The sequence below is a fragment of the Mytilus californianus genome, unplaced genomic scaffold, assembly GCF_021869535.1.
Source record: "Mytilus californianus isolate M0D057914Y unplaced genomic scaffold, xbMytCali1.0.p SCAF_14, whole genome shotgun sequence".
Classification (NCBI taxonomy): Eukaryota; Metazoa; Mollusca; class Bivalvia; order Mytilida; family Mytilidae; genus Mytilus; species Mytilus californianus.
In genome coordinates this window covers 13,155,631-13,171,090 of record NW_026262626.1, presented here as the reverse complement: position 1 = coordinate 13,171,090, position 15,460 = coordinate 13,155,631, and the positions used below count along the sequence as shown (strand labels likewise).

At 32.6% G+C, this 15,460-nt stretch overlaps 2 protein-coding genes across 2 annotated transcripts in view; both read left to right on the top strand.

Annotated features, from left to right (window-relative positions):
• The window catches only part of LOC127724225 (PAX3- and PAX7-binding protein 1-like), a 31,069-nt gene extending 26,158 nt beyond the window's left edge, over positions 1-4,911 (top strand). The window contains exons 16-19 of the mRNA XM_052231123.1: positions 989-1,055; positions 1,635-1,781; positions 2,582-2,730; positions 4,010-4,911. Coding sequence (XP_052087083.1) covers positions 989-1,055; positions 1,635-1,781; positions 2,582-2,730; positions 4,010-4,091 — 445 coding nt within the window. The 3' untranslated portion in view covers positions 4,092-4,911. The remainder of the gene's footprint in view (positions 1-988; positions 1,056-1,634; positions 1,782-2,581; positions 2,731-4,009) is intronic.
• A 927-nt stretch (positions 4,912-5,838) lies between these two features.
• On the top strand, positions 5,839-14,624 carry LOC127724901 (uncharacterized). The gene is made up of 5 exons (XM_052231904.1): positions 5,839-5,861; positions 9,701-9,927; positions 12,400-12,535; positions 13,128-13,294; positions 14,353-14,624. Exons 1-5 carry the CDS (start codon positions 5,839-5,841, stop codon positions 14,595-14,597), a joined length of 798 nt encoding a protein of 265 aa, XP_052087864.1. The 3' UTR covers positions 14,598-14,624.
• The last annotated feature ends 836 nt before the right edge of the window (positions 14,625-15,460 follow it).

The following is a 15,460-nucleotide window of genomic DNA, read 5'->3' as shown; positions in this document are numbered from 1 at the left end:
TATACATTTGTAATTAAAAGGGGGAAACATACAGCTTTTGTTAAAATTCAATTAATAAAAATTTTAGCAAGATTTAAATTTTTTTTTATGGCTCCGCCACTATGTGGTTGGGGCTGTATATTTTTACCCATGTCAATCATTCTGTCATTCCATCATTCCATCATTCCACAACGAACAGTTATACAGACTTTTGTCTAAACACCTTCACATATTGAGCTGATTTCAGTATGTGAGTCTACTATGATGAGTTACAGATCAAGTTTACCTTTGGCTCCACTCTGCTGAATTTTGACAATGACGGGTTTTAGAATCTGAAAATTTCTTGTAAATAAAAGGTATACAGACTTTTTTTCTAAACAACTTCACTATATTGAGTAAATTTTTAGTATGTGAGTCTACTATGATGAGTTACAGCTGGAGTTTATGTTTGATTCTGCTCCACTGATTCTTTATGAAATTACAGGCTTTGGACTTTGAAGTTATGAAATTTCTACTCCTGAAAATGGCTTCAAGCTCTTTTTGCGATCAGGGCCATTCGTTTTGTTCTGACCCGTTTAGTTTTAAAATAAGATACATTTTCTCATCCGCATCTTTATTAACAGGTAATAGCCATGAGATGAGATGAAGATGAGAAAATGTTTTGAATTTCGAATAAAAGTAAATTAATTGTTCATGGCAATTTTCCTAGACAAAGTCAATGATGTTTGGTTTATGATGTCATTGCATTCTCTGTTTACATGACAAAAAAAAAACAAAACATCTCACTCGAGTAATGCGTGATAGAAACTAATCATACAGAAAGATCAAAGAAATTTTTGAGAAAAATAAAGATTGTCAATGAAACAAACATCCACCAGAGTTCAAATGATGTGGATGTTAGCAATTATAGATCACTTTATGGCCTTCAATAATAAGAAAAACCCATAACTGTATTTACAGCTTTAAAAGATATAAGAATACAATTTACGAAAAACAATGTTCTTTTCAGAGTAACAGAGAACAGAGGATCTGGCTCATCTGTGTTCTTTCATCGACAGTCCTGGACATGTATAAAGGTAATTCATTGCAGTAATACTTATACATTGAAAAATTTTGATAAAATTTTATTCATATCAATACATCTTTCAGTTGTTTGTATATATATTTGCTTGTTGGACTCCAGCTTAGTATAATAGACTGTGTTCATTTGTAGCACTCAGTTTCTTTATTCTCTTACTAAGGAACTTGATATAATATTACCTATCGATATTATGAATACGTTTTCTTATGATAAAAGTTTATTTCTTTATCCCGAGTTGTTAGATATGTCTTTATCGATAATGACGGCAAAATATATGTTTTTCAAAAAGTCTTAAAGTTTTTTTTCAAGTTGAAGTAGATTCAAGAAAGTATTCAAAAATTTCAGTTATGTGCAACTTCCAGTAACCATCAGCAACTTCTGGGAGAAAAAAATATCAACTCATAGTAATCCTCAATTTGTGATGCCCTTTTTTTCTGAGAGGTCTTTCAATGGTTGCTGTAACTTAAAAATGACAATACTATAAAAAGAAAATTGTTAAATTTTGACTTCCAACCAAAATATTGGAAAATACCACAATTAATTCATTGTTATATATTAAAGATGTATATTTCAGCTACTAGGTAACATTTTGAGTTGGCATGGAATCCTCTCCAGTAAAGTACTACACAGTCTTGCCCTGGATGGGTTATTGAATCGTTATATCATACTTGGTCTGTGTAATTCACCAATTGGTCAAGAAACCATCCAGAAATGTCAATCAGTAAGTTTTTTGGACAGATATTGTGTATGTGGTGGTAACTATTGGTGTCTATATATCACAGTCGCTTATCAGTGATACTTCCACCAATTTATTTTGTGGTATTCAGAGGACATTTTAAATATTATTCCTTGAAAAATCTCCATTTTTTTGAAAATTTTAGTGAATCCAAGACTAGATAAGTTACAAGGATCCATGCTTATATGTAGAAATATAAAGTGAAAAATAACATATGTGAAATCACAATTTAGAAAAAAAATGGCAAGTTGGTGCTGTTTGAGTGGTGGTATACTCTGGTCCCCTTAATCTTTAGCATGCATAGAAGTAAACATTCTGCTATAAGTGGTGTGCGTTTCATTGATTGAACATACAAAATTAAAATTTAGAGAATAATTTTATACTTAACATTTATACAGAAAATTACTCAATGCTACAAGAAATGTCAAAGAGAGAAAGATGTACATCAGACAAAATTAAATAAGATCTTGGTATCAAAGTTTAACTAAAAACACGCACCGAAGCCTCCTATTACCAAACCTCTTATCAATAGACGTATTTACACTTGTATGCAAATTTGTTTGCCATTACTTAAAACCACACAAGTTCTTGCAAAATATTGCCTCACGATTTTAACCATTTGACGTCATAAATTAAAAGAGATTGTTGCATGACATCAGAAGGTTATTCGGGAACAGATCTAGGGTCATTCGGAGACAAAATTCAGCTAAAGCGTAAATATGTCTTTACAGTCAATGTACCAACAAGAATTTGAAGTATTAGGATATACTGCTTTAAATTTTCAGATAATATCAACATTTCCAAAGCAGTGGTTTACAGGTTTAACAGAAGACAGAACCATGCCACAGTTAGAAAACCTCTGTAGATATCTAGTGTCAATATTTAATTCTATTCATATTCAGTCCCGTACAGATTTCCAAAAAATGGAAGCCAAGTAAGTGTACATCTTTTGAATATAATCAATTTTGGGGCAATGTAAAGGGAGTTTGGGAGGAGAGTCTTAATTTTTTATATTGATCCTACATCCTGGTTGCTTGAATGAGAGGGGAAGGGATTTGGGTACAAATTTGTTATAAAAATTCTGATTATTTCATTAGTATTGTATGAGGTCTGAATGAGGCAAGTCATAAATATAAGTAAAGAATGGCAGAGAAAACAGCTGACGGAACACTAGCAACATGTATAATGTCCAATATACATGAAACAATATATAATACAAAGATTAAAAACAGTAAATAATAGCAAAAGGAAATGAAAACCAAACAATTTTTACACCTTCAGTTGCTGATGTTAATTGTTAGTTTTTTCAAAGAGTTTTAAGTTCTGTTAGTCACCTTCTTTGACCGCTTACACTCTTGTTCACAAGTCTTTCATTTAACATGGTAGAAGTGTATTTTATCGTGAGAAATTTGAAGCCTCAAAATCATTTTAGTTTTTCTCAATTTTTTTCCCTCACTTATGTTTTAAAATTCATAGATGAAAGGTACACCTATTACTTTAAAAATGTTTTTTCTTTAATTTAAATAGCCATCAGAGTAATTATGGACTCATTTTTTTTTTTGTGAATTGAGAAGAAATTTGATTTTGTGCAAGTATGCATACAAGCATGAAGAAAATTTTACTTCATTTAACACTTTAATTTGGGTTAACCTTTACCCAAAATATCCACAAAACTGGTTTTCCAAGAATAATATACTATAGAATCCACAGTATATCTTACAAATCTAATGGTTTGTTTTTATGCCCCTGCCGTAGTGGAGGGGGCATCAAGTTTTTCCCTTGTCTGTCTGTATGTACGTTAGTACGTCTGTCCGTACGTCCCAAAGTAGGTTTTCGTTCTCTAACTCTTCTTATACAATATGCTTATTACCACACAAAACACAGATCAAGTTTGAATTTTGGTGGTGTCACTTTAACCATTCTAGAGCTATGCTCCTTTACAAATGGAAAAATTGCTGAATTTTTCGTTTCCGTTCTCTAACTTTAGTTTGCCTCAACCAAATTTTATTAAACTTATACACAATACTTATTACCACAAAACTTAGATCAAGTTCAAATTTTGGTAAGGTCACTTATACCGGTCTTCAGTTATGTCCGTTTATAATTTTATATGATATGCCATCGGGGGCATCATCTGTGTCGCATGGACACATTCCACATTTGTTTTAATTTGTTCACAATATTAAAATGATAACTATTGTTATATTTTACAGAGAATATGCAAAACAGATCAGTAAGATGCTGATTGGTGTTCATGCCATGGATCTCGTTACGAATTTACCAAAGGTCACATGACTAACGGAGAAAACTGTAGAGGATTTTCAAAAACTTTGTGTTTAACTGTGTGACACTCCAGAAACTACATAAACTGACAGTTAAAAATGTGAATAAACTTGCAGTAAAAACTGTGACTAAACTGCCAGTAAAAACTAAATAAACTGACAGTAAAAACTGTTAATTAACTGACAGTAAAAACTTGATAAACTGGCAGTAAAGACTATGAAATAACTGTAATAGCAGAAACAGTTCACTAACAAAGAACCACCAAACATTGCAAGTCAGTATGAAAGGACTATAGTGGGCTTCTGAACATGTGTTTTTTGAGAGGAAATAAAACGTCTTAGTGCTATATAAATATGACTTTTCATGTTGTAGTATTCCTTCCATTCGGGTCTTTCTTTATTGTGACACCTAATGATATCCTGTCATAGTCATTATGTTCAAAATCTTGTAAGAATTTTATAGAAACTTTAAACTGAAAAATAGCAAGAGGTTAGATTGAAAATACAAATTATCTCCCTTCATAGATTGTATGTTTGAAATCTCTCTCAGAAAATGAGTATAAGGGTTGATTGGAAATAAGAATTCCTTTTTAGACTTGAGTTTTCACAAATTATCTTCGTTAATAGATTGTTTAAAATCTCACGGGATAGCAGAAAATAAGTATAAGGGTTGATTTTGAATAAGAATTCCATGTTTGACTTAGTTTTCACAAGTTATCTCCCTTTATAGATAGTATTTCTAAAATTTCTTTGGGTAGCAGAAAATAAGTGAAAGGGTTGATTGGAAATATGAATTCCATGTTAAATGAAGTTATTAAAAATGTACAACAGTATCTGTCATAGTCTTAACTGTAATCATTTTATTGGTATCAATCAGCACCAACTCACAGGCACGAAATATCAAAAGTTGTGTCAGTTTGTTGTTAAGATTAGAAAATCGCTTACGTATAAGAAACTCTCATTTTACTGATTTAAAAGGAAATACAAGAAGTACTGATTTAAAAAAAATGTTGGAAAAAATGAGACAAGAGATTTTTAGAATAAAAGAAATATTTATAGATATGGAAATTGTTTGAAGAAATGTAATCTAAAAAGTAAGAATTACATTGATGAAAGGAAAATTATGTATAATAAAGACGAATGCTGATTTAAAAGTATCTTTGTCATGAAATTATGGTTAGTTTGTTTCTCATCTTGAGTCAAGATGTACTTGTTTTCACGGAAAAATCAAACCACAGAGTCCAAGATTAGTATTGGTATATGCTTTTGTTGCAGAGCACATAGTATTATGATGTAAAATCACAGACAGGAATAGGCAAAACTGAATCTAAGTTGAATGCCATGTTTCTCTATAAACTGTGATTCACAAAGCAAACTGTGTCAAGGGTAGTAGAATTAGTTAATAATGAAATGTTGAAAATGAAAATACAAACTCTAGAATTGCCTATGGAATTAAGAATGTTTCCAAAATCCCTTTAAAATTGTCTGGTTCCCTCCCTTGACATTCTTGTAACTTTACCTTCCCCTTCCCCACAGAGTCCAAGGTTCAGATTTCGAATCATGATATTGTTAGAATTCTGACACCAACATTCTGCATTAAATCTAGTCCAGAATTAGATCAATTAAAAAAAGCTATGGATAACAATAGTGCACCAATCAAAGAAATGGGTATCTGAGTAAAAGGAGATGTTGGATATATGTCCTTGAGACAGCACCTAACTAAAAAAAAAAAACCCAAAACTCTTTAAACGTTATATCTTATGGACAGCTTTATGTTACTTGAGTTTGTATACTATAGAGATAAAGATACACTGCCAAAGGAACAGCATTTAAAAATAATTCCTTAGTTCATAATTTATTTTTGAAGATTTAAAGTACCCAGATTATTATTGAGACAGCCTCTCTACAATGATACAGCCATGAATGACATCCAAAGATCTTAATTGATGATTATTAACAAATGTCCATACAATATATCCAGCATTAAACTGTACAAAGTCTAGACATGTGATTTGTGATGTGCATGAACTCCTCAGAAATCACTAATATTGTTCAAGTATTCACCAGAGGCTCTTTTGACAGGAACTATATGGATAAAAGGCGATGTAGTATGATTCCCAATGAGACAACTATCCATCAAAATCAAAAGGATGAACTACAGATTACAACAAGCTTTTAACAAAACAAGACCCATACCTTACAATGGATATAAAACGTCCTTGAATAAAAAATGCAACACTACAATGAATGTATTAATCTGATACTACAACAGTGAATGAACATATTCCATCATAATTTTAATTTGATGAATTGTGTTATAGCAGTTTTTGTTTTGTCTTTCGTTGCAGACTACAACTTAGGGATGCCTGTCTAGAGTGGCGTGGTTTTATATATATAGTAAATATTTAGGTCTGCATAATACTTAAAAAAATTTAGAAGGTAGAAGACCTGGATACTTCATGTCTTGTATAAAGACATTACCGTTTGGCATACGACCATTGTTCTTGACCTAATTTTCATGGTTCAGTGACTGCTGAAAAGAACTTTTTTGGTCAATTGAACTTGACCTTGACCTGCTTTCATGGATTGCTAATCAACATTTAGTTTTAAGAATAGGTCCTTATCTTTGAAATGATAAGGAGTAGGTCAACTATATTTGCTGTATAGAAGATTGTAGGGTGTACATATCCGTCTTATAGGGTTCATCTAATCTTGACATCATTTTCATGGATCATTGGTTGATACGTTTTGTGTAACAAGTAACGTTTCCCAGATACTGTAAACATGAGCTCCACCAAAAACCAAAGTGTTTTAAATGGTGAGTATGAGTTCGGACTATTAAAGGTTTTACAGTTAATGTCTTTTGTAAAAAAAATCACTCTGATTCGAACAGAAAATTCTCTGAAAATGACATCAAGATGCTTTATTTCTTGATTGACAACATATTTGTTACGTTTGGAGGACGTGTTTTTCAACAAACTATCGGCATTCCCATGGGAACCAACTGAGCTCCTCTTCTTGCCGACTTGTTCCTTTATTCATATGAGGCTGACTTAATACAGGAACTTCTTAGGAAGAAAGAAAAAGAAGTTAGTAGTAGCCTTTAACTTCACTTTCCGCTATACAAATGATGTTCTCTCACTAAAACAATCAAAATTTGGTGACTTATGTTGAACGTATCTATCCAAATGAACTTGGATACAACAGATACAATTAAGTCTGCCTGATATCTTGACTTACATCTAGAAATTGACAATGAGGGTCGGTTGAAAACAAAACTTTAAGACAAAAGAGATGATTTCAGCTTCTCAATTATGATCTTTCCATTTTTATGTAGCAACATTCCAGCACCGCCTGCATACGGAGTATATATCTCCCCGTTGATACGATATTCTAGGGCTTTTATTTCCTATCATAATTTTCTTGATAGAAGGTTGCTGCTCACAACGGAGCTATAAAACCAAGAGTTCCAAGTGGTGAAGTTGAAATCATCCCTTCGTAAATTTAACGGACGCCATCACGGGTTGGTTGACCGTTATGGAATATCCGTTTCACAGATGACAACGGATATGGTCCAATTGTCGTAACTACTATTCCGTCCCATTTTCCCCGAATGTGACCTACCGAATATGACTTATCACCGCGTTTGTACTAACACGAGCAACACGACAGGTGCCACATGTGGTGCATGATCTGCTTACCCTTCCGAAGCACCTGAGATCACCCCCAGTGTTTGGTGGGGTTCGTGTTGCGCAGTCTTCAGTTTTCTATGTTGTCTTTTGTGTTCTGTTGTTTGTCTGTTGGTCTTTTTCATTTTTAGTTATGGCGTTGTCTGTAATTCAGTTGTTGTCGTTTGTTGCTGTGTTACATATTTGTTTTCGTTCTTCCTGTACATAAATTAGGCCGTTAGTTTTCTCGTTTGAATTGTTTTACATTTTTCATTTCGGGGCCTTTTATAGCTGACTATGCGGTATGGGCTTTGCTCATTGTTAAAGGCCGTACGGTGACCTATAGTTGTAAATTTCTGTGTCATTTGGTCTCCTGTGGAGAGTTGTCTCATTGGCAATCATACCACCTCTTCTTTTTTATATTATGAGTTTGAATGTCCCTTTGGTATCTTTCGCCTCTTTTTTAAAACCCTATTAAAACAGGACAACATTCGATGAAGACTATGAAATAAGAATATATACCTTGGAGTGAGTTCGTAAGATTGGTGGATGCATGCATAAGAACGTTGTATAGGACGTCGATGTTGTTTCATTTTTCAGATTTGTTATATACAGAAAAGTAACTCAAAAAGAAGAATTATGCCATTCATACTGGAAATGTCTGCTTTCATAACCAAAAAAATATTTGTTTTTTTTCTCTGTATGTTTTTGTTTGTTTTGAAAAGCATATAACAGTTTATTTGAACACGTAAACACTATGGACAGCTATTGTCTTTGCAGAAGAAAGGAATATTTGATCTTTCAGACCTTTTAATAATCACATCTAGTTTCAAACTTCCAATACGCACTTCAATATTTATTTGAAAGAACACTAAATCACACAGAGCAATCAAACCAATTCAATTTCTTATTTTTTTCTGTAAAAACTTCCAATAGGTTATAAGACCTAATGATAGTATGAAATATACAATTCAGGAGGATCTCTCTGGATTTCTGGATTGATAATTTATTTTCACCTGTTGCTACGCATGCTTATTTTTTTCCGCGCAAAACATTATTTTCACTTTTGTACACATTTGTTCCTGTATTTTGTGTAGTAGAGTAATAGTTTTCATCAGTCTTGTTCAAAACTATTTATTTTAATTTCTACCAGGCCAAGTTATTCCTTTTCAAAATCCACCTTTCCCTTCAGAAAATAAACATTCGTCCCCTTAGGAGAGAAAAACACATACGAGCCCTCCCTGTTGTTCTCAATTTCTCAACATTACATTTGATTCACAAGAAGTGGGACATTAAGATCTTTGTTCCTATATAGATAACAAACTAGTCACTTAAATCGGCTATACCTAGTGTCAACCTGATAAGGACACGAAGAATGTTCTTCAACATATCATTTTTCTGTATTTTGCTGTGCTGCATTCAGGTCTCAAATCAAGCGTGAGTTTTATAGAACTTTTGTTACCTCGCTTGTTTGCACATATAAACGTTTGGAAAATTGCAGCTTAAACTGTTGCTGTTTATTTATAATACGTGTGCGCACATAAGATTTCTTTTACATAATGATTTTATTCGTGTTTTCGATACTTTTCCATAGACGAGAAATCTATGGCATTTCATTTTCAAAGTAAAACAAAACAACAAAATACCAAAAACAAACAAAGTAATTAAAGAAACTAACAAAAATATAAATCTTACTACCAACATGAAAACACTATAGCATAAGAAAAACATTTTTTTTTTTATAAATTAACATTCCGGAACCAAATTTTGTTTATAATCAATGTATTTATTTTGTATACTTATTTTCGATAAAAGCAAACTATTTTTGTATTTTCCTTCTAAAACCTTTTGTATGAAATTTCGAACCAGAAAATTTATCAAATAAAAAAACCATCCCCTCACAAAAGACGAATGCTCGGTTCCCTATTCATTCGTTCTATTTTATTTTTTTCAGAAAAATACCAATACACACCTATGATTCCCTCGTGTCATATCTAACAAATGGAACCCGAGTCACATACTTTTTCAATACGACAACCTGCCAACCAATTTCATCTACATCTACTATAGACTTACCTATATTCGGTGGTGAAATTAAGTTCTTTTTAACGTCAAAGAGTCCAGAAGGTGCTGCTGTGCAGCTAATTTTCAACCACGAAGTAGTAGAATATGGCAAGAAAGGTTGGTAAACTATGTCAAATATATATATATTGATTTTGATACTCAAAACAGACATGGATGGCCATGGAATTATCAAACATTGTACATCGATATATAATTATTGTTGTTAACATATCCTCCTTTTGTAAAGAAAGCTTCAGGGGAAAAACTCGATACTAAATGGAACATTTTTAAAATGAATCAGAAATAAATAAACTCATCATAGATACCATTTTTTGTACGCCAGACGCGCGATTCATCTACAAAAGACTCATCCGTGACGCTTGAAATCAAGTTAAAAAGGCCGAAAAAAAATACAATGTTTGTATAGAATTGAGGACACACAGTTCCGAAAGGTTTTGCCATATACAGCTAAGGTAATCTTTTCCTGGTATAGAAAATCCTTAGTATTTCGAAAAATTCATATTTTGTAAACATTTAAAGGTGAAATAACAAAAATACCGAACTCCAAGGAAATTTAAAAATGGAAAGTATACCTTATCAAATGGCAAAATCAAAAACTCAAACACATCAAACGAATGGAAAACAACTGTCATATTCCTGACATGGTACAGGCATTTCCTTATGTAGAAAATGGTGGATTAAACCTGGTTTTATTGCTAGCTAAACCTCTCACTTGTATGACAGTAGCATGAAATTATATTGACAAGAATGTGTGAACAAAACAAACAGACCTTATAGGTAAAAATGTCAAAATAGGGGTACAGCAGTCAATATCGTGTTATAATCTAAATCATTACAAAAAACAAACAAATATGTCAACAAAGAAAAACAAAATGGCATATAAGCAAAGCACATAAGCAAATATGGAAGACAAGAATACAAAAAATAACCATAGCACAATAACACAATGGCGGGATGTATAAGTACCGAGCCACGCCAAAAGGATATTACCAAAATGGGTTACACAGTAAAAGTTAATAATTTACAAAGACAATCTATACTTCAAGACTATCGTTTATTATTTGTGAAGTTGATACGGAATATTTATCAATAAGGTCTTAATTGGTATCTTCCAATGAACTTTATTTAGAAAAAGGACGAGATGTTCTTTGTCATAACCCTGGTTCATCAACTTTCTGCTCAGACACTGGTGACGTTTTATAAAGTCTGAGTAGCAGCTGCAAGCTCTTGAATACCGAATGAGTAGGGAAATGTATATCCCATATGCAGGTGAAGTTAGTATATTGCTGCTAAAGTGGGGGAAATTGATAATTTCACAATTAAAATCGTCTTGTTTGTCATAGATTCTGGCACTGAGATGACTGCTTACGTCAAATTCGAGGTATAAGTCTAAACATGAGGCGGAGGAAGTCGTGTCTGTTGTTTCTATAACTTCTAGTTCTGGAGGATATATTAATGGAACCCAATCAGAAGTTTGGATTGTTAATGGAAAAAAAACATCATCAATATATCTGAATGTGAAATTAAATGATCTGGCGTATTTGATCTTTTTGTTTTTGACAAGTGTCTGCAGAAACTCCGACTCATATGAAAATAAGAAGAGGTCGGCTAGGAGAGGCGCACAGTTTGTTCCCATAGGATGCCGCCGACAATTTGTTGAAAAAGTCTACCTCGATTCAACAAATATGTTGTCAATAAGAAACTCCACCATACTGATCACTTGTTCCTCTGTGTAGCATGTTTTATCTTTTTGTTACTATTAACAAAATATGCCGTATATCTCAAAGTAATAAATTTATAGCGTATGCTACCATTTTTATATTGAAAAGCATTGTGACTTATTTATTTTAGACGATATTTCAATTTCACATGGGGAATGGTGGTATAAAGGGTTGAAAATTCAAATGTTTTGATAAAATTAATTTCAGAGAAAGATCGAGATTTGAAATTATCCAGAAGTTCTTTAGAGTTTTTTGTTAGAATCCACATATGGTTAACACTACTACGCGAGTAAACAGTTTCACAGTACTTCTGAAGACCCTCTTTCACTGCGGACAGAATTTTTTGTCAACTTGATGAACAATTCCTTTGTAGAACATGCAGATGAGCCGGCAATGTACCGTTGTTTGTACGGAATTTTGTGAAGCTTAGGTATCCAATACAAACACGGAAAGGCCTCAGATTCGCTATTCAGTGTAATGTTCATTTAAACCATGAAGGACTTATGATTCGCCAAGATCTTATCCTTGTCAAATGATATGTTTTTGTACGTGGGATTACCTGAGTACTCATTTATTCCTAATTCTTTTACAAGGCACTCGTAGTAGTAAGAATTACATACAAAAACAACATTATTTGAAGTTATTCTTCTTTATAATTATAACCATATCAATGATAATTCATGTAAACACAGAGGTGCTGACTACTAAATGGCACTTTATTCAACCAAATATATGTACTGTAACACATTTGATAATTTTTTTTTCTTCTTCTTCTGACCGTGTATAAATTCTTCTTCTTCTCTTTCTTCTTGTTCTTGTTCTTATTTTTTTATTATATTCACAGGAGTATTAAACGTAGACCTGTATTCTATGTATATAATAGATGATACTTTACTTATGATGTATGGCAAACCAGGTTTCTTTGCTAACAACACTGACAATATAAAGGGTGTTATCTGCAAATGGCCCATTGGTAGTTGCAAGTAAGTTTTATACATTATGTTTGAAAACGCAATTGAAATGTCGTTATCTAGAAATTGCCTGCTGATAAACAAAAGCGAGTTTATATTTCTACAGTGAGATTAAAAATACTTTTGAGTGTTTGTTATCTATAAGTGCCTCACTGGTAATTTAACGTTATTTGAATTTATATGATATACACTTGGTTTGAAAATAGTACTGAATGTTCGTTATCTGCAGGTGCCCCACTGATAATGGAAAGTTAGTTTATATTTATACACTGTGTATGAAAATAGCACTGAATGTTAGTTATCTGCAAGTGACGTACTGATAATGGAAAGTTAGTTTATATTTATACACTGTGGTTGAAAATAACACTGAATGTTTGTTACCTGCAAGTGGCCCACTGTTAATAGAAATTTAGTTTTAATTATTACAACGTGTTTAAAAAAACCTTTGAAGAATCATTACTGGAATACTGATCTGAGCGTTTTGTTTTACTGCTTACCTTTCCACCACGGTATGATTGAACACATTGCTATTGTCGTTGATTAATTGACTTGACTGATGACATCATTTCTAAACTGCAGTAATAGCACATATTTTATTCTGTAGTTTTTGGGTAAATGAACCTGCTACACCAAAACATCTCAGTTCATACGATGATATCCAGAAGATCGTGGTAGGTGGAGATCTTGTTCGATTTGTTATTACAACCAGGGGATGTAAATGCCCGCCTGGAGAAGACTGTGGAGATGCTTATGTCGGAGGAGACATGAAGGGTAATTTGTTTTAGCACAAAAGGCGTTATCGAGATCAAGTCTATTGCAATTTGTTTTTTCGGTAGTTTTAAAAAAATATTTGAAAATTCAATACTGTGTAATCTCGAATCGCTAGAAACACAATTACATATATTGTTATATAATTGGAACGTCTTCTGGATAATTATACTTTAACGTAATTTTATATGTAAATATGAAACGGATTATTAATGCAGATGAAGTTTTTGTCCATGGGAATACATTTAAACCTGATTCAATCGAAAGTACTCGGCTCCCCTCTTAGATAATATATCATTTTAGATCCTTATTAAAATGCATTTGTTGGCTATACAAATTTACAAGCATGAGATTCCAAAGCACTCATCATATTTTAAATACTATTTCCCTAAAACAATTGAATGGATATTCATTAAAATCAACAATCTAGCAAACGTTCCCAATCTGATCTATCGGATTACATCTGTGGTTTAGGATTCTTATGATTTTCATACATCTTATTATTTTGAGAGCCAGCACAATCAAGTAACCAAATGCAGAAAATAACATTTTAATCATCAAATATGTTGCTAGCGTTAGGAGATTATCGGTTCTGCATAAAAAAAAACCAATCACAACAACATTCAACTAAAACAAATCATACAGCGGAAATAGTTCCTCATTCAAATAAAAAGAGATGCGCGGTTTATGTCAATCCAGGAAAAACAAAACGAAAGACACATGGAGTGATATACTTCTACTAAACATAACAATAGACAAGTGTCGAGCTCAAACTCGTCCTGAGTACTAAAAGTTATGAATGAAATTAACAAAAACTATGAAAGATCTGCAATCAACACGAAACTCCTTTGAATAACAACATATAAAGGATTAAAACATTAGGTTCATTGAAACTCCGGTCCGTTAATATTGTTTTGCATATGGCTTATAGGGAACTCGTCTGCCTTAAGAGTAAAATGATTTTAATATTCTATAAACAACTTCTTTGATTAGGGCAAACTATATGATTTATATTTTACATCAATTCTACAAATATTTAACCAACATTTATACTCTTGTAGATTTTAAGATTACAAAAGAAGGGACTATCAGCTTCTCAAAATCTATGATATTGTTTTTTCCTATTCCAACGAGTCCAATGTATTATCGGGAGGTCTTCGTCGGCAATGTTCATCCAAACAATACATTAACATTTCTGTTGTCGTATGTGGATGCAACAACATGGGAAATAGAAAATGGTGTGACTATGGCGTGTCCAATAGACACTACACCAGGACATGCAGATTTCTATCTTAGTAGTGAATAATATAGTAGATTATACTAGTAAACCAATTTTGATGTTAAACAGTCATTTTGATCTGAATAGCTCTTAAAAGACTGAACAATAAATCATTAATTCATTTTCAATCTTTTGATTCATTTTCAGACTACAAAACGTTGTTTTGTGGATCGGTTGTAAGGAATGTACGTCTTTCTGAAATGCTGTATGGTCATTTCAAGTGATCATATTCTAATCAGTTAGTGAATTAAATATGTAGCAAAGAAATTATACATAATAATATACAATAAAAAGAAGTGGTGTGGTTGACAATGTTAGGTTGCGATGCGGTTGCCATTGTTATGTTGAAAATATTCTGCATGTGAATTACTAATGAACATGAACATATGTATGCCCTTACAAATTCGAGGATGTGTGTCTACCCTTGTTTAAACCTTAAGATTTCTTTCAATTCCTTTCAAAACTGCCATAAAATGGAAACAACACTTTATAAATTTCATGCGTCCGAAGTGCTTTTCTTGGTTTACCTTCATCAGGAACGCTCAAAGCCGAATATTTGAAAGCATTGGATGTATATTAACCGAAACAGTTGATGAGCTATGTGACCAAAAGGACACAAAAATAATAGCCAAATCCATCAAAGGTCAAATTTGCACGAGGGAGTTGAAACCGTAGTTTCCTAATAGTTACTAAATTTATAAATGCACAATTTAGGAAAGTCTTCTTATCAATCATGTTAGTACCGAAATACCGACTCCTGAGTAAATGATACCATCGAGACTTATAGTCCACCAGCAGCAGTATCAACCTCGTGCTCTAAAAAATGGAAACAAAACTTTATAAATTTCATGCTTCCGAAGCGCTTTTCTTGATTTACCTTCATCAGGAAC

What these genes read in the sequence shown, in the direction of transcription:
- LOC127724901 (XM_052231904.1), top strand. Translation starts at nt 5,839, where the DNA reads ATGGACAGCTTTATGTTACTTGA. An exon ending in AGTAGAATATGGCAAGAAAG is followed by an intron (nt 9,928 to 12,399) that starts GTTGGTAAACTA and finishes TATTCACAGGAG; the next exon opens with TATTAAACGTAGACCTGTAT. An exon ending in TGTCGGAGGAGACATGAAGG is followed by an intron (nt 13,295 to 14,352) that starts GTAATTTGTTTT and finishes ATACTCTTGTAG; the next exon opens with ATTTTAAGATTACAAAAGAA.